Here is a 19,119-nt window from a genome sequence, read left to right as displayed (position 1 = left end):
TGTGTTGTAAATCACAAACAACAAAGTCTGAATATTTTTTATGAATGATGGAGTCAAAATGGTTGAAAACCACTGGAATAAGCAATGAATGGTCATATTTCTGAATGACATTTCATAGATTTCTTAAAGACACTGATATTTCTCAAACGTAAGATTATTAAACAATGTATTTCTTAATGTATTAATATTACAAACTGCATTCAAACCATTCTGCAGATAATTATAGCCTAATGTGTACTATTTTAATGTAATTAAAAAAAATAGGATTAAAGAATGAAAATCTATACTTTCTTACATCGATTTGAATGTTAAGTGTAACCAACAGTGATGGCTTCATCTGTATTTGCATACTGAATTGCATTTAGTCGTCTTCTATAGATCTAATAGCATAATTGTGATTGGTCTTGTTTTCCTTGCATATCTCATAATTGCTTATACCCCATACATGTGTTGAAGACGTGCTAAACGTCATAACTGACCAAGTAATCTGAACAGAAGTCAGTAACACTTTATTTTAAGGTGTCTTTGTTACACAAGTAACACTTACTTACTATTATAATAACAATTAATGGTTTCACTTTATTTTGATGGTCCCTTTAACACATTCTATTGACTACAAGTAATGTTGCACCTACATTTCTACTAACTCTCATTAGAGTGTTAGTAGTGTATTAGTTGACTGGTAGGGTTAGGGTTAGATTAAGCTGACAAGTTCTTGCAAAGTTACTTATAGTCAGTAGAATATCTGTTGGGAGACCAACACAATAAGGAGTTAGTAGATATGAAGCAGACAGTCTACTAATACTCTTATGAGAGTTTGTTGATATGTAGTTGCAACATTACTTAGTGTCAACAGAATGTTCAAAAGGGACCATCAAAATAAAGTGTTACCCAATTAATTATGCATAATTACATGCAAGTAACCCTGAGCCAAACCTTAATCCTAACCATATAGTAAGTGCATATAGTTAATTAATATTACTCAGTACTTAAATGTATACTTACACTGTAACAATGACACCTTAAAATAAAGTGTAACCCAGAAGTCTAAATCAAATCTTTCCTATATAACACTATTCTTTTGCTGCCTTGCAAGCACTTCTATCTCCTTGGGGAAATGCTAACCACAATGTGTATAAACCTTACGTCAGTTCTGCTATGAACCAGTGAACAGAGTCAAACTGTGACTCATTAAAATCAAACGACTACACACATTCCATTCATTATTCATTCACCTCCATATATTCCATACATTTTAATTACTTCACCATGGCAACATATATTCAAACTGATGATTGGTGCACATGCCGTCGGTAGCTTAATGATGGTCATGAATAATTAATCACAACAGTATTAGTCTTCACTATAATATGAGCATGCATGCATTGCTTCTCATTTAAACATGCAGTGATGCATAATACTGATTCCCTGGTAGTTTGGCTAAAATTCCTTTAAGTGAATGTACATGTTGGAATCCACCTTCCAAGATTAATTTGGCTGCTAAAAAGAGATCATTGGAAGCCATGTGTGAGTTAACAAGAGCAGCACATGAGCAACAGCACAGATGGGCTGCTTAAATGCTATTAGCTGACTGAATTGGAGAGCATTTCTGTCTTGGGTACATATGCATCTTGTTTGACGTATTGTTTACATCAGTTGATTACAAATTAGTGTGAGATTAGTGCACATGTTGGAGGGACTTGATCCTTGTTAAAAAATTGTTTTAATGTTTTTTTTAATTGTATATGTGGATATCTCCTGCAAGCATAGGAACTTACTCTATATTGCAAACTAAGTTAGACTATGTTTGGACACTTTCTGATTGTCACACTACACCAGTGGATACTTTTTACTTTTACATGCAGAAGCAATTTTTATTTTTTTATTTTTTTAGAGTAAAAACCACATGACTATTTGATTAAAACAATTTAATATTAATAATAATAATATGCAATATTATTAGTTGTGGGTGTCACTGGAGAAACCCACCAAATTGCACAATTATTAAGTGTGAATTTCAGTTAAAAATAGTTTAAACTAGAGTTTCTCAAACAAAGGGCCTCAGCATACTTCCAATGATTACTTAAAAGTATTTAAATTAATCCATTGATATTAATATATTCAAGTAAACTACGTCTAAATAAAAATACCTAAAAAAGAAATTCAGAAATTATAGTTTTTGAAACTCCTGGAATAACAAAATATGTGGCTTATTCATTTATTATATCAGTACTCCCTGTTTCTATTCATTTAAAAAGTTTGAAAACAGAAATCAGCTTTATTATAATTACAGCAGAAATACTAGAATATCTTAGTCAATAGTCAAAAAGGTTGAAAACAACTTGTTTAGATGGATTATCTTAGCAGTGACTCTAAAAAATAATATTTTCACCCAGGTGGCTCAAGTCAATTGTACAGAAAGCATTTTCCCCATTTGTTTCCAGATGCCAACTGCCGCTTCCTTACATAAAATATATATTTTTTCAAGTTGAACTTGACAGTTGGTTTTTCAAAACCTAACCAGCATGTATGAGATAATCTACAGATGTAAAGTATTAGCTTCAGGTGCTCATGTATATTGTCCATATACTTTTAATTGCAAAGAGAGTGTAGTGAGAGAGAGAGATAACTCTTTCAAAGCAATTCAATAAACATTCTTCTCATCACGAGTTAATATATGGGGAAAAAATGCTACAGGCATTGACAAATTGATTTTAAAACCAGAAACAACCACAATCAAAGTACAGGAGCCACCAATGCTGCCTTCAACCAAACACACACACACACACACACACACACACACACACACACATAGAGTCATATAACCCACCATTACAGAGTAATCAACTTCCCCTGTGATGAAAAAGTAAAAGAGATTGCAGAATGTAGCCTGCAGTCGTAAGTGTGCGATTTCTAATAATACAGTGATAGACTGGCCTTTAACAACACTCACGGCAGTGGTGTGTTATGATATCATAATAAAAATTCCCCAGAACTAATCTAGATTTTTTTTTTTTTTTACAAGGAGCAGGTTATGAAGGGTGAAACTCTCCTCATATTTGGCTGCCGTATTACGCTATATACTGTAAATAAGAAAACCCACCCGGCACAAATGAGTATTTAAAGTGTGATAGATGATACACTTGGAAACTTGCAAACTGTCTTGACCCTAAAATCTACAAAACAAAGGCTTTGCATTTAGATTCACCTGGGTTCAGGATGCTGTTCAGGCGATGCTTGTCATTGTAATTTAGCTCCATGGAGACCAAACCAAGAGCAACGTCCCTCCTGAGTGTTAATGTTGCACATGCATTAGGCCGAGGCAAATACCATCAGCAGTCTCTAAAAACCAGAGGCCTGGGGATGATGGCAGTCCTCTCTCTGAATCCTCTGGAGGGGGATCTGCAGGTTCAGAATAGCAAGAGATGCAATGAATGAACAAGAAGTGAAGGGCATGACCGCACTCTTTTATTTTAGTTTTGGAGTCTGTAGCACAGATCCCAAATCTGAGATGCCTGGTTGTCTGTTGCCTACAAAAGTAGTTACTTTCTAAGAGGCATTTCACACAGTATGCGATTTTTTTAAATATAAAGCACAGGGTACAAATCGTTAAGTTTTTAAGGACAAAAGTCACAATAGACAAACTATTTTTAACTTCTTTTAAAATAAGAGCCACATTCAAAAATGTCTATCTCTCACATTTACATTTAAATACAATGGAAAAATAGTGCCGTAGAATGCAAAAACGCAGAGAACGCTTTTTGTGTATTTAAAAATGCAAGACATGAAGCAATGGAATAAAACAAATGCAAGTCCTAGCCTAAAAATTTTTTAAAAGATGAATTTTAGTTAACTTTTAACTAAGCACTGTGTTTTTAGACTGCCATTGCATATGTGAGATGATGCAAAAGATGCGGACACAATGATCAAAAACATTTGACTAATGCATGTTTCCGCAGAAAAACAATGGAAAAGTAACAAACTAATTCAAACTCTAAAGACATGTTTTTAAAAAGTTTAACTATTTTTAGTTAACTGAGCATTGCTTTCTTATAATATAGTCATACACACGATTCTGCAAAAGATGCAAGACGTGAGGTCAAAGACATCTGGCCCCTGTTTTTGCATTTAAAAGCGCGAGTCGCATGGCAGTGGGATGTATATAAAAAATTGCAAGGTATACTGTATAAACATGTTTTTTTGAAAGTTGAACTTCTTTTAACTTGAGCACCATGTTTTTAGTACCATGCACATATCTCTGCAAAACCACCTTTTGTAACATTCAAAAATGTCATGTTTTGAGCATGTTCACATATAAAAGTATCACAGTAGAATGCAAACAAGTATTTACAGATATGCATTTTCCAAGTATTTTACACAATATGCATGTTTTATTTATTTCTATTCTTTTATAACATTAGCTAAACAGCATGCTCAACATCATCAACAACGTTTTTTTGTGACAATGTCAATCATCTAGTTGAATATATTTTGAATTAAGAGAAGCATTTGCGTGGTGTGTGGTTTCATTTCAATCCAGATGCTGCCTTGGAAGAAAGCGGTCTATGTAGACAGCAGACATCAAGGCGCCTCAAAACATAGCTATTGTGTGACTGTTTATCTAAATAAAATCCCATAATTCTTGATACAAAAACTTTTGCTAAAATTATATAGTTACCACCAAAGCTACGTTCAGACATCTGATAAGAGGACACATACAAGTAGTGAGCGAGTGTGCAAGAGGGCCACAGACTGTGTGTGTTTGTGTGTGCCGTTTGCATGCTGATCATTTCAGAACATGATGTCCTGGGACTTAATTATTCTACACACAGCCACGTCACTCTCACTGAAGGAACCCTAATTGGGGGAATCAAAACACACAACAACGTACACAACTCCCCCCACTGCAAAGAGACCTCAGCTGACTGCCAAGGGCAATGTCACTGGAACAGCCCAGCAGATGGGCCTTTCAATTTTCGCTTGCTGGTCCCATGGCAGACTGGTAGCAGGTTATGCTCTGTTTGTTTGTTTTTATCTATGAGGTGATACCAAAATCTACTTACAAAAAGAGTTGTGGGGCTGGAGAGGGATATTACAATACTGGGATTTATTTATAGAAAGCTGGATGGAGTCCACTGTAAATGTGCTAATGATGTTAGCACCTAGGGGAACATCAGGACTGTTCAGGCGACAATCTGGCATCCAGAATCACAGAAGAACAATATCCAACATGCGCACAGAAAACTAACCTCTCTGATTCTTTGGTGTGAGTATGTGCGCTGTGTGTGGTAACAGAAGCTGTCGTCCAACATTGGGTTTACACTATAATCTGCTCAAGTGACAAAACTACAGAATGTCACATTTTATTATTGGGTGATTCAACACATAGATGTTTTACCAGCTAAGAAGACCAGCACTTTTATCAGCACTTTTATATACTAATTATTCTATCTGATGTGAGCATAAGTATTGGAACAGTTGCCTCACAGGTCTTTCTAAGTGATCAGCAGTGTCCTGTTGTATTAATTCTTCAGATATTAAAAGCAGGGAATGTGTCGTATCAGTTATATCCATTACTTCTGTATTCTGAATCTAGCATTCGATGACGACACACACAAACCAGGATGAAGATGAGGGAGCTGACTTTGAGAGAAAAGCAAGCAATTTGGATGCTAAAAGAAAAGAGGAAGTCAATTAGAGGTATAGCAAAAACAAAGGGCATGGAGAAATCAAGAGTTTGGAGACCACCGGACCTGATCGGCTGAGAAAAACAATAGATAGACAAATCATAAAAGCTGTGAAAATGAACCCTAAAAGACATGTCTGTACAATCACCAACAACTTCCAGAAAGCTGGGGCGATGCTCTGACAATTTACTGTCCTCAGGAGACTTTGACACAGAATTACAGATGCTACACAGCAAGATACAAACCTCTGACCAGCTCCAAAAATAGAAAGGCAAGATTAGAGTTTGCAAAAAAGCACAAAGGTGAGCCAGAAGAGTTTTGGACCTGAGTTTTATGGGCAAATGAGACAAGTATTAAACTTTATTAACCTTTAAGTGATGGGAAATCAAAAGTGTGGAGAAAAAAAGGGAACTGCAATGATCCCAAGCACACAGCCTGATCTGTAAAGCATGGTGGAGGTGGTGTCATGGCATGGGCATGCATGGCTGCCTCTGGAACAGGTCCTCTCAACTTTACTGATGACTTAATGTATGATGACAGTAGCAGAATGAATCTGGAAGAGTACAAAACCATCTTGGCTACCAATATTCAAGAAAATGCCACCAGATTCATTGGGAAGTGCTTCATATTGCATCAGGACAATGACCCAAAACACCCTGCCAGTTCAGTCAAGGAATTTATAAGGGCAAAGAAATGGAAAGTCCAAGTCAATCTCCAGATTTAAAGCTGATCGAACATGAATTTCACCAGCTGAAGAGGAGAGTAAAGGCAGAAACTCCCCAAAACAAGTAACAAGTTGAAATTGGCTGCATTAAAGGCTGGGAAAAGTATTTCAAAGGATGAGACCAAGAGTCTGGTGATGTCTATGAGACGCAAGGCATCTGCAACTAAATAATAGCTTTTAATCTTTTATATATCTGCCTTATGTTCAACTGTCCCAATATTTATGCTCACATCAATGAGTGGAATGAACTCCACAAGTGCTGTCCTTTTTATTTGGTAAAACATGTATGTGTTGAAACAGCTAATAATAAAATGTGACATTCTGTAGTTTTGTCTCATATTCATCTTTTAATCATATTTGCAGTTGTCTTGACTACACAGCAAGCAGAGCAATTTTGTCATTACTGTCCCAATACTTATGGAGGGCACTGTATATTTATACACACACACAAATAAAATAAAAATAATACAATTACATTATTAAAATAAATTACTATTAAATTAAATTAAATTAAATATAAATAAAATACACAAATATAAAATGAACTGATACTGACTTTATATAAACCTGAGGAGAAACAATTTAACAGTATATATCTTTCCAGAGCAGTTTTAAACATTTGGCAGCCCTGAAATAATAAAAACACAATATTTTGTCTTAGCTTTTCTACGGACACCCTAGAATCCTTTTGTGCACCCCTTGGAGTCCCTGGACCATAGTTTGAAAACCCCTGTGACAATCTACTCCAAATGCTTAATAAAATTCAAATAAGCAATTTGACATAAACATTTCACTTTTTCCTTTAGAATAACACAGCAAAAATACAGCCGCAGGAAAATAACATCATGACAACATTGTCTGGCTTATAACTGCAACACAAAGACACAAAACACTTCACTTAGCTTTAATGTCAAAAGACAAGCCCTAACAAACTCTCTTATAATAAAATGTCTGAAAATGATGCCTTACATTAGGGCTAACTGGGCCACACTAACCCACCAAACTTTAACCCCTTTAACAGTCAAGAAAACTGCACTTGTTGAGCCCTTTACTGTGGTTTGGGAAGGTGAAGCGTGTAATTTCAGCACAGCTAGTGTCACTGAGTGGAATTACAAAAACAATAATGTTTTTCAAACGAGTTTTTACAAACACTCCGTATGTCATCCATCTGCCATGAATCACACAAACAGTTTGTCCCGCAACACTATTAGTTCAGCCAAAAGTTGACATTTTGGGCCGGTCAAAACAAACTGAACATAGGGTACACAGCAACAGTGTTTACACATTTTGGGAAAATCAACTTACGTATAGCTGACTCTTTATTTTGCTTTATTTAAACTGGGATTGAGAAGGTATTTCACCTTTAAATGGAGACAAAGCTCTTTTTTGGAGGGAGAATATTTTAAGATACATTTGTGAATTTATGTTTCCTACATTTTTGTAACTCACCAGAAATGTTGACGTTTATAAGATGTTAAAAGTAGGCCGCAGTTCTGTCGCCCTCTACCGGACTAAGCGCGCGACCACACGAGCCGTCAACATGCGATGTTTGTCGCAAAATAAGGAACTGTTGTAAAGAATTTGCTTAGCGGCAGCTGTACACACATACACGTGTATCCAGAGGTGTTCTGAAGATATATGTAAGTTACACACTGCGAATGTAAATACTAGCTTTAACACAGCAATAAATATTGAAGTCCGCGTATTGGCAGTAATTACGCCTGTGAGCGGTGTTTTTACGTGATATCTATTAAAATAAAAAGCTATTTTTGCATAACGTGATGTGTGATGGCTAACCGGCTAACGAACATCTTGTAATTTTTCTTACACGGGTCTCTTGCTTCTGAATATATTTAAAGTTGGGTGATCGGTTATTTAGATGACAACAGATGTGTAAGATTATGAATAATCATTGTTATCAGGTCATGTGTATTCTGTATCGGTTTTTATGGAGTGACCAATATTTGCACATTTTAGGTGTTTCAATAGACTTCAGTTCATGGAGCTTCTCTAATAAAGAGATGAAATGAATCAGGTGTTTAATGAGGTAGACACCCAAAATGATCATGGAAAATGTGGAAATATCAAAGAAACATTGTGTTCTCCAGACTAGGGGGAATATATATATATATATATATATAACCCTGGACCACAAAACCAGTCATAAGATTTAATCATCATGAATAAATAAGCTTTCCATTGATTTTTTGTTAGGATTTGGCTGAGATATTATAACTAACGTTAAGTATTATAACTATTTGAAAATCTGAGGGTGCAAAAAAAAAAAAAAAATCTAAATATTGAGAAAATCTCCTTTAAAGTTGTCAAATGAAGTTCTTAGCAATGCATATTACTATTCAAAAATTAAGTTTTGATATATTTACAGTAGGAAATTAATATCTTCATGGAACATGATCTTTACTTAATGTCCTAGTGATTTTTGGCATAAAAGAAATCAATAATTTTGACCCATACAATGTATTTTTGGCTATTGCTACAAATATACCCCAGCGACTTTTTTTGACTGGTTTTGTGGTCCAGGGTCACATACACACACACACACACACCTTTTTATGATTTTACTTTTATTACTACCTTTGTCTTCTCTCTCAGTTTCCATCAGGATGGCAAAAAGTTTACGCAGCAAGTGGAGGAGAAAGATGAGAGCGGAGAAAAGAAAGAAAGTTGCACCCAAAGAACTGGCCCGACTCAAAGCAGTGCTGGGTCATGGAGAGAAAGGAGAGATCACCATGAAAGATGTCGCCGAGATCGCCACCGTGGTGCCGCCTGAGAAAGTGAAGGAGAAGCCAGACAATATTGAGATACAGGAAGAAGATGGTGAGCTTTTAAACATTTACCAGTTGGGGTTATATGTTGTGTTTTACCATATTAAATGCAGATCTGTTGTTGCTTTGCAGCGGATGGTGGAAAGATGGATTTAGACGCTAAACGCAATAAAAAGACAATGTTGGACGATCAAGGACGCTATCCGGTCTGGATGAACCAAAGGCATATAAAGAAGGTGAAAGCCAAACGTATGGCTAAAAAAGGAAAACCTAAGATGAAGAAGGGGCTTGCCTGGTAGATGAACTGGTCTGCTCATGCACAGACATTATGCCTGCCACAGCTGTACAGGAGCCTTGCTGTGCATCTTTTTCATGTACATTTCTATGGACTGTTTATAGAACCTTGTGCAGAATAACACTTTAGAGTGTTTGCATTTGTGAAATGTAATGATGATCTGTTAATGAGAGACATGGCTGTAGTTCAACATCATGATCAAGTCTTTTCACTAGCTGATATTTGGGGGGGTACTGTAAGTCACCCGCATTGTATTAAACAACTGACTCTTCCAATGAAATATACATTTTCCCTCTCTACCTGAAATCACTCACTGTGTGGGTCTGCTTTACTTTGAAATAAAAATCCAATTTACCTATCTGGAAGATTTAGTTTTATTTTGCAGTCAACAAAAATGCACAACACTGAGACAATGAAGAGACAAGCACAAGCCAGGCCAGTGACTTGTGTATCTCTATGAGACAGCATGGTATACTTTACATTTAATCTCTGCATCAACCAAAAGTCTTTAAAATAGCAAATTTAAGTTCTGCAAACAACTTAATATATTAGCACATTTGATTCAATGCATAAAGGTTTAGAAAACTGGTAACTGACATGACATTCCTCGTTTAAAACTATTAACAGTGTTTCATAATTATTGTAATATTGGACATCCTATTATCTCAGAGATTACATGGAATATTTGCACTTTTAAAAATCCATTTTTCATATTGTAGGACTGGAAATCAGCTAAAAGAAAAAGTAACTGAAAATTGTGACTATTTAAACGTTTATTTAATGTTCTTTTATACACTATTGTTCAAAAGTCTGGGGGCAGTATTTTTATATTAATTTAATACTGTAATTCAGAGAAGATGCATTAAATTGATCAGAAGTAACAATAAAAACATGGACGTTACAAGATTTCTATTTCAAATAAATGCTGTTCTTATGAACTTACTATTCATCAAAGAATCCAGAAAAAAAAAAAAGGTTTCCACACTGTTTCAACACTGATAATAATGCTTTTTGAGCATTTTTTTGATTAAAATGATTTCAGAAGGATCATGTGACACTGAAGACTGAAGTAATGACTGCTCAAAATTCAGGTTTGGATCACAGGAATAAAATACATTTTAAATACATTGAAATAAAATGAAATTGTAATAATATTTCAACTATATTAATGTATTTTGATCAAATAAATGCAGCCTTGGTGATCATAAGAGCCTTTCAAAAACATAAAAAAATATTAACAAACCCCAAACTTTTGAACAGAAGTGTATATAATCATATACATCTAAAATCTTTATGGATAAAATATGAATGTCCATGTTATTTGGTTAATAATCATGTGCACTGAATGGACAGTTCTGCTCAGCTAATCGATGCAAGCTCATTAAAGCAACCAAAAAGAACTCATTTTTCAGCCAGGCTTAAATTTTCGTTCTGTACATGTTAGTATATTGCACTTGTATGTCATAAAAAATGCAATAAAAATCATTTTCTGCAAGTGGCTAATAAAACACAAATTTGATCACTGATTATTAGCAACTACTGGAGCTCCACAAAAGTGGCAGGAAACAGGCCTGTGCGACCATGACATGTTCCTTTCCACCAACCCTCGTCCACCATCTCAACGTTAGTGATGATGTCACCTGGCATGAAGGAGATCTCGTCACTGGCCTCTGCAAAAGTATGATTGATAGTCATAATACTCAGCAGACTGAACTAAAAAAACAACAAAAAACTCAACAGAAATAAATTATTTAGCTCTGCAGACAATGTCAATGAGGTATCAATCAGCTGCTATGGACTGTGATGGCTGTACGTACCTCCTTGGTAGTCATAAATGGCCGTGGCCGTATCTCCTGCCCCACTTAGATCTTCATAGTCATTATCGGCAGCTGTTGAAGAAGCATCAGTCACTAACATTTATAGCTGTTATAATTAGAACCATCTACTTTTTTTTTAATATGGCTTTGATTCCCACAGTGAACACATGTAGTAAATGTCAAACCTGCAGTAGCATACGATTCGATATCCTCATAATCTTCTTCCTGGGGTACAGGGGCGGGTTCACATTCAGCGTAATTTTGCTCCGCCTCCTCCTCTTCCTCTTCTATCAGGTCAGCTGGGCGGGGCGGCAGTAATGGCGGCTCCTCATATTCAGGCTGCTCCTCTACCTGAAAGACAGCGAGAAAATGATAATCAATTCTCTCAGTATATGTGCTTGAAATGACTATGACAGTTCATTACTTTCCTTAAAACAACAGTACAATCAACATCTAAACTGGATTTTCAGAAGAAAATTTGAGGCCCTTGCTCGGGTGTTATTGGGATTTGCTAGGTGGTTGCTTACTGGTCCAAGATAAATTTCTATAATTTTACAGTCCTTTGATATGACTAAAGTCCAGAGGTGTAAAGTATTGGAGGAAATGTACTTTCCGGATACTTTGTAGTTGTACTGAGTATCAAAGATATTAGCAACTTTTACTCTTTACTCCACTACATTTGTAATGAGTGTTGCAGTTACACATTACATTTTGCATGGCACCTAGCTTTTCTGCAGCAGTTTATTTCTGCTACAAAAGATGTGATATTGCCAACTACAGAGCACTGAAAGTACTATATCTTGTGCGTTTTGCCCTTACTCACCCAAAGTTGTCAACAAGGCTACTTTACATGAATGCGAGCACCTTAGCAAGTAGTTGTGAATCACAGGTGTTTTATATATAAGGACATGACTGCAGCTGGCAATGAGGCCAAAACCAGCACATCCAGTGCCTCCTGTATATATATATATATATATATATATATATATATATATATAGCTCTAGTGTTTCTTTAGTTCTTTGTGAGTTGTTGAATGTAATGGTTGTCTGTTTGCCCGTCATTCTGTTCTTTTTGGCTTATTATTTGTTCTAGTTTTTCCATGAAATGCCTGCAAATAGACCCTTGCCTCTGCCTGTTTTCCCCAGCTTCTCCACAACGTTACAGTTTTTGACTGGAATGTCTCTTTGACTAGTGCATCTTTGAGCCTATATTTAGTATAAGTAAAATACTTAAGTACTGTTCAAATCAGATATCAGACTATTACTCAAGTTGCTTTGGAATTGGTGACTTGTAACTTGTAGTGGAGTAACTTTCCCTGTAATGTATCTGTACTTTTACTCAAGTATGGTTTTCAGGTACTCTTTATACCTCTGCTAAAGTCTTTCCTTCAGTGTAAATCAAGCCACATTATTTGAGGTATCTTTCGGGTCAGCAGCACTACTCAGGATTGCATGATACTAAGTTATCAGCAAAATAATAGTTATAGTTGTAATAATACTTGAGTAAATGGGGTAATATTCTGCACCTGTACAATTTAAATATTACTATTTTCTGAACTTTCTGTCACCCTTAAGTTGCAGTCACATTAGTGAATTTTAAGTGAAATTTCGTAGTGTAGCAATGCATGAAGCACAGCTCTCATCAAAGTCACTTTTAAACTAAGCAGCTTTCTGTTGGTCAGTGTGGCGAATTTGTGTAACAAAACTGTTACCAAATGAGAATCGGGAAATCTTTCATCCTCACGCAGATTCCAAATCACATGGATTCATATTAAAATGGATTTCGCACACAAAAATTCGACGAACAATAGTAAATGTGACCACACCTTTAGAACTGAATATATTCTTTTTGCTACTGTACCTTTAAGACTTTAATATCTAAATGAACCCTGTTATGATTGGCTGGTCTGTTTGCATGTGAAATGAGTAATAACAGCCCCACCAATTTACTGAATAAACGTTTATGTATAAATTTGTGCATTTGTGCATTGTTCAATTATCCCTTTAAAGTGCTCATGCTTGTGATGTCTTATGTGGTCTGGGGAGGAGTTTTGCATTGTGAACATTAGGGTATATTCATAATAGGGGCAGTTGTGGCTTAATGGTTAGAGAGTTGCTAACCCTCAGTTGATCCCCGCAAAAATGGCTGCCCACTGCTCTGGGTGTCTTCAAAGGAGCAGTGAAAATATAACAAAAAGTGTCTTGCCTGAGCTTCTTCCTCTGGTTCATCTCTGGGAATTTCAGGCAGTCTTCTGAATGTCTCTGGGGGATTCTGGGATGCTGGCACGGGTGGTGGTCTCTGGTTCTCTTCCTCCTCTTCACACTTGCTCTGCTCCTTAAGAGAGAAGATGACCAGCATTCCAAAGCGTTCATTATTAGTGTGTGAAAAAGAAAAGGCTGGTGTGTGTGGGTGGGTTATCTATTGTTGTCATGCGTTTCTATTAAAAGTGTAGCGAGCGTGTCTATACATATGTATGGGTATTAAGACAAATGCGAACCTCCTGTTTGCGTTTTGCCTCTTCACGTTCTCTCTTCTCTCGAGCGAGTCTTCTGGCTCTCTCCTCCTCTGCTTTCTTTCTATTCTCCTCATCTGAGGCCTTCGCCATGTTCTCAAACCGAGCCTTAAGGTTTCCAGCTCCTACACTTGCTATAAACACCAGAAAGAGAAGAATCTACCGAGTCTCTGAAAAGTACACGGACCCTTTATCAACATTTAAAATGGACGAATGCCACTGCATTACTACTCAAAAGCAATCACTTCAAATGTAACATTTCCATGTATATATGTACAGCAAACACTCACAGGCCTCAAAAGCCTGAGGCTTCTCATAAGATGATGACGGTGACTCCATATCACTGAAAGAAGCTGCACTCTGTGGAAAAAAATAACTCAATGTACATTCACTGGGAAACCTTCAAACATTTGTTGAAACTTCTATAATAATGCTATACAGTTCATGTGAAATGTACCTTATCCATGCGATCTGCTTCGACTCCATAACGTCCTCCAAAACCCTTTGCATAGTCTGAAATCAATAAGAACATATATATATATTTAGTATTATGTAAAACAGACCAAAAATGTCAGTTAAATACATCACATTTTGTGGTGCTAAACAGAAAAGTGCTTAAATTATGCCCTAGCCCTGGGGCCACTCACAAAAGATGATAACAGCGAAAGATAATCACTAGGCTCAGCTACGATTTGTAGTCATCTAATGTTAGAATACAAGAGTTTCATAGACCGTCTTCAAAAAGGGAAAAAAAGGGAGCCACTAGTTGTGGCAAGAGGCTTCCCATTGAGTAGATACCAGGTGATGTGACACTAATGTGGCAAAAAATACATCAGAATAAATATGAAGGTGGGTTTTGAAAGAGTTTTCCATTAGTCAAGTGATCTCAGGCAATATTTATGGTACCTTTCTGTGACTGATGTTTCTCTGTTTCTCCTTTATAGTCATAACCCAAAGCAGCCTTGTCAACCTTTTCTTTTTCCACTCCGTATTTTCCCCCGAAGCCTTTTGCATAGTCTGTGAGATGTTTAGAAAACAGAATTATACTTTAGAAACTATTCTTCCACCAAAAGGAGGCAAACATAAGGATTGAGGACCAGGATGTTGGTCCACATTAACAGCAGAGACTGAAATGACCTTTCTGTGACTGATGTTTCTCTGTTTCTCCTTTATAGTCATAACCCAAAGCAGCCTTGTCAACCTTTTCTTTTTCCACTCCGTATTTTCCCCCGAAGCCTTTTGCATAGTCTGTGAGATGTTTAGAAAACAGAATTATACTTTAGAAACTATTCTTCCACCAAAAGGAGGCAAACATAAGGATTGAGGACCAGGATGTTGGTCCACATTAACAGCAGAGACTGAAATGACCTTTCTGTGACTGATGTTTCTCTGTTTCGCCTTTGTAGTCGTAACCCAGAGCAGCTTTGTCGACCTTTTCTTTCTCCACACCGTATTTCCCTCCAAAGCCTTTTGCGTAGTCTGCGAGATGTTCAGAAAACAGCTTTATAAGCTATTCTTCCACCAAAATGAGACCAAAACATGGATTGAGGACCAGGATACAGCAAAGACTGAAATTACCTTTCTGTGACTGGTGTTTCTCAGTCTCGCCTTTATAATCGTAACCAACTGCGGCCTTGTCAACCCTCTCTTTCTGCACACCATACTTGCCACCAAAACCTTTAGCATAATCTTATGAACAGTACACAATTGATTATTATACGAAGCACAGAAAAACGATGCATAGAGTCTGCCTGAACTTCTGGATTTGAGATGTTTGAATGTATATAAATACCTTTCTGAGATGCATGCTGCTGTACCTCACCCTTATACTCATAATTCATGGCAGACTGTGGTAAATCAGTGATAAAAGGCAAAAGAAATAAAATATCAATTCATTTATTATTTATTATTATACAATCACAAGTGTAGGACGGTGAGAGAGTTTCTAACCTTGTCCACACGGTCCTTCTGTACACCAAATTTTCCCCCGAAACCCTTTGCTGCATCTGTCTGGGACGAGTGCTTTTCTACCTCTGCCACATAGCTGTGTCCTAAAGCACCCTGGGAAAATTCAGCACATCATTTATTTATTAAAACCATCAAACAAATAGCGATTGGTGTCACTGACATCAAACCTGGTGCAATGTGTTTTTAAAACGGCAAGTTTGAATATTCATATATGCAGAGTTTGCACTCCTGTGGAGAGGTTTTAGACGTAAGGTGCGTTCTCGTTAGTGAATTTAGTGGGCAGCTAAACAACAAAAGAGGTAAATTGTCTACAATGCAGCAATATATGAAGCACACTTTCAACAGTTTTGAGTCTAACCTTATCCATTCTGTCTTTCTCAACTCCAAATTTCCCTCCATAGCCATAAGAGGATTTAGGGCCCTGGTCCAGCTCTTTCTTCTTAACCACCTCATGTTCCCGAGACACATTCTGCCTGAGATCTGCAATGCTACACACAAACACAGGCACATTGCATGTTACTACATGCTGCATATTTCCATGGAATGTGGAACATTTGTTATGCACTCAACTCTTTGCACTTGTTTATGGAGCTGCTCATTTATATTTTTTTACATTATTACTCCAAATAATACAGATGTATCTTATATTTAAAATGCAGCGTGTCACTACAACATCTTATTCCGCTTCTGACATGATGTAAGTTTGAAATGATCAGTCCATATTTGGAAATGCAACTCATGTCTGCTGCATTTCTACTTCCTATTTCCTCTCTGCAGAGAGTGACACTCTTTTTAGCAGCGCTTTCCGTTCAATGCAACACGGTGCCATTGAAGCAACCTGCTATATTATCTCAAATCTGTAGATTTTGTTCAACTTTTCTATAACATGTGGCATCTGCATGTGTATGCACTGTTACCTGATGTGTTCTTTTCGACCTGATCCTTCTATGGTTCTGGAACCCCATCTCTGCTCCTGCTCTGATACATCATTCTGATACACAGACACATTTTCATTCATACAATATTAATAAATAATAAAATGTGTTACGTTTTAAGAAAACTTCACTATAAACAACTCTTTTAGATTAGCACCTTAGGACTTAAGAGTAGTGCATTTATTTTCAGGTCTGCTTACCTCAAAATTCGGATCTGTTTCCCAGTCGTCCCCCTCAGATTCGACCTTCACATTAACATCATGTCCCACCACAGATTTCCACATCTGTAGAAAGAGACAAGCTAAGATTTCATGACTCATGTTACATTTCCTCATGTACAGATTACACCGAATATTGCATGCAATATGCTCAAAATGCATCAATAAACAATAAAAACTATTTACAGATATGATGCATGAATAAATATGTATCACTGAGTTGACCACATGCAAGTTGACTAGTTTACAACTGCTCTGCTGTGTCATCAAGAGAGTAAAACACCAGGATCACAGCTTGTGAATATTTTTAAGCAGTTCCACATAGATTTTTATGGAAAACAAAAACTACATTTTCGCTTAGCTAGAATGTCTTCATAAACAAAACAAGTGTTAATGCACTTTGCAAGTTCCTCATTTTTCTAGAACATCAGATGGACATTTTTACATGTTCACGACTAAAAAGCTTCACGCTTTAATATCAGCGATAATCAAGATCACGAACACTGTAATGCAAGCACGGTTACGTACAGATAATGTACAGAAATATATAAATCTGACTTCCTGAAACGAAAAAGTTTTGGCAACTTGCGATGTATCAACCACTTCCTGATTAAAAGAAGTTGTTTTTTTCTTGATGCGTTGCTATTAACAATATGAGCAGATAACAATGGTTACTCACGTTTTAATGCTTTTTCCCCGGCTTTTTTGTCCGTTATTTGTTAAAATTTCAGTGTCAGGGTGAGACGAACGGCAGAGCAGACCTGCGCTCGAATGACTGCAGAAGAAGAAGCGGCGGACACGCGTTGCGTTCACGCGCAGCTGAGTCCTACCTGTGCATTTTTCACCCGTTAAAGCATAGAAATACACTAATATACTCATCTTAATTTTATAGTTGGTCCAAATGCCTCAAAACACAGATTAATTAATATGTAATATAAGCATTATGATTCTTGTATTTGTGAAATTTTGTGATTCAGATCTTAAATTCAAATTTCATAAATGCAAGATTCTGAGCAGATTCTGAACCATAGGTGGTTTGTTGGGGAATGGTGGTGGCTTTCCTGGATGGCTGGGTCGTTTTGTGCATTTGCTAGGATGTTTTGGGTTGTTGCTAGACCACTGGTAGATGACCACTATTGTTTGGATCGGTTGGTGAAGCATTGTGGTTAGTTTTCACCATTGGTATAAGTTTGCTAGTGCGTTTTAAAGTTGCTTTATGAAAACTTAAGCCCATCATACCCTGCTAAAAAACAAAACAATAGAAGCCCAATAGAAACCATCACATAAATTCCAATGATTTCCATTAAAATACCATTATAAACCATTAGCTTTTTCCTTTTTGTAGTGTGTTTTGGGCATTTTCCCAATAGGATTTAACATCCCACCAATAGAATCCATCACATACCAGTAGACAACATTATAGTTTCCATTAAAACCAATACATCTTCTATTGTGTTTTGGGCAGGGTTCTATTGTTTTTTTCAGCAGGGAAGCTACCTGAAAAACTATGTGCAAGTGCACCGAGTGCAAAAGCTGCTTTGAATGCAAAGGATGGTCACACTAAATGTTGATTTAATTTAGTTAATAGAAGTTAATTGATAAGGAAAATCTATTTATGACATTATTTTTGACCGAATCCTCATTTTACAGCATTTTTAGACAAGTGCCTAAAACTTTTAACAGTGCTGTAGCTTTGCATTTAGGTTTCTTGAAGCATCTTGGAGACGTTGCCACAGTTCTTCTGGATTTAGTCTGTCTCGGTTTGTTCTGTTTTCTTCATGAGGAGATCAGATCTCTGTGTGGAGCGCTGGCTGTTATCAGACTCCTTGTGCAAAATCTCACTGGATTATTACAATTAATGGCTAAATTAATGTCTGGAAATGTAAACTGATATTTCCTACCAACACACTACAGCAAAATATAGAAATAACTGACTTAAAACCATTTTTTAGCTGCTGAAAATACTAGTGTTCTAATAATTTTGGCTACCACTGTATATCTGCAGCATTAACGGTGTAGGATGAGTGAAGCATTCAGCAGTGTAATCAGAAATCTGAATGCCATGATAAGTTATTCTTAACACACAAAACATCTAAGTGTTTTAATTATCAACTTTTTTAATCTCATGGCTTTACTGTAAATCTGCAGCAATGGCACCACCATGTCCAAAAACTCA

General features: G+C 36.5%; 2 protein-coding genes across 2 annotated transcripts; one reads left to right on the top strand and one right to left on the bottom strand.

The window, feature by feature from the left end:
• Nucleotides 1-7,928: 7,928 nt before the first annotated feature.
• llph (LLP homolog, long-term synaptic facilitation factor) lies at nucleotides 7,929-9,851 on the top strand. Its single transcript, XM_058773056.1, has 3 exons — nucleotides 7,929-8,051; nucleotides 9,025-9,249; nucleotides 9,330-9,851. The coding sequence occupies exons 2-3, from the start codon at nucleotides 9,036-9,038 to the stop codon at nucleotides 9,494-9,496; spliced, it is 381 nt and encodes a 126-aa protein (XP_058629039.1). The 5' UTR covers nucleotides 7,929-8,051; nucleotides 9,025-9,035; the 3' UTR covers nucleotides 9,497-9,851.
• Nucleotides 9,849-17,778, bottom strand: hcls1 (hematopoietic cell-specific Lyn substrate 1). The gene is made up of 17 exons (XM_058773049.1): nucleotides 17,623-17,778; nucleotides 16,926-17,009; nucleotides 16,708-16,781; nucleotides 16,149-16,278; nucleotides 15,773-15,883; nucleotides 15,615-15,669; nucleotides 15,401-15,511; nucleotides 15,191-15,301; nucleotides 14,960-15,070; nucleotides 14,729-14,839; nucleotides 14,280-14,335; nucleotides 14,113-14,182; nucleotides 13,808-13,956; nucleotides 13,516-13,644; nucleotides 11,495-11,660; nucleotides 11,310-11,381; nucleotides 9,849-11,162 (listed from the first exon to the last, which is right to left on the bottom strand). The coding sequence occupies exons 2-17, from the start codon at nucleotides 17,007-17,009 to the stop codon at nucleotides 11,029-11,031; spliced, it is 1,674 nt and encodes a 557-aa protein (XP_058629032.1). The 5' UTR covers nucleotides 17,623-17,778; the 3' UTR covers nucleotides 9,849-11,028.
• Between the last annotated feature and the right edge of the window lie 1,341 nt (nucleotides 17,779-19,119).

Source organism: Onychostoma macrolepis, chromosome 04 (assembly GCF_012432095.1).
Source record: "Onychostoma macrolepis isolate SWU-2019 chromosome 04, ASM1243209v1, whole genome shotgun sequence".
Lineage (NCBI taxonomy): Eukaryota > Metazoa > Chordata > Actinopteri > Cypriniformes > Cyprinidae > Onychostoma > Onychostoma macrolepis.
Note: the sequence above shows the minus strand (reverse complement) of the source record. Positions and strands in the feature narration are given on the sequence as shown.

What these genes read in the sequence shown, in the direction of transcription:
- llph (XM_058773056.1), top strand. Translation starts at nt 9,036, where the DNA reads ATGGCAAAAAGTTTACGCAGCAAGTGGAGGAGAAAGATGAGAGCGGAG. An exon ending in TGAGATACAGGAAGAAGATG is followed by an intron (nt 9,250 to 9,329) that starts GTGAGCTTTTAA and finishes GTTGCTTTGCAG; the next exon opens with CGGATGGTGGAAAGATGGAT.
- hcls1 (XM_058773049.1), bottom strand. Translation starts at nt 17,009, where the DNA reads ATGTGGAAATCTGTGGTGGGACATGATGTTAATGTGAAGGTCGAATCT. An exon ending in AAGCAGATCGCATGGATAAG is followed by an intron (nt 14,183 to 14,279) that starts GTACATTTCACA and finishes TTTTTTCCACAG; the next exon opens with AGTGCAGCTTCTTTCAGTGA. An exon ending in AACCAGAGGAAGAAGCTCAG is followed by an intron (nt 11,661 to 13,515) that starts GCAAGACACTTT and finishes GCTGTCTTTCAG; the next exon opens with GTAGAGGAGCAGCCTGAATA.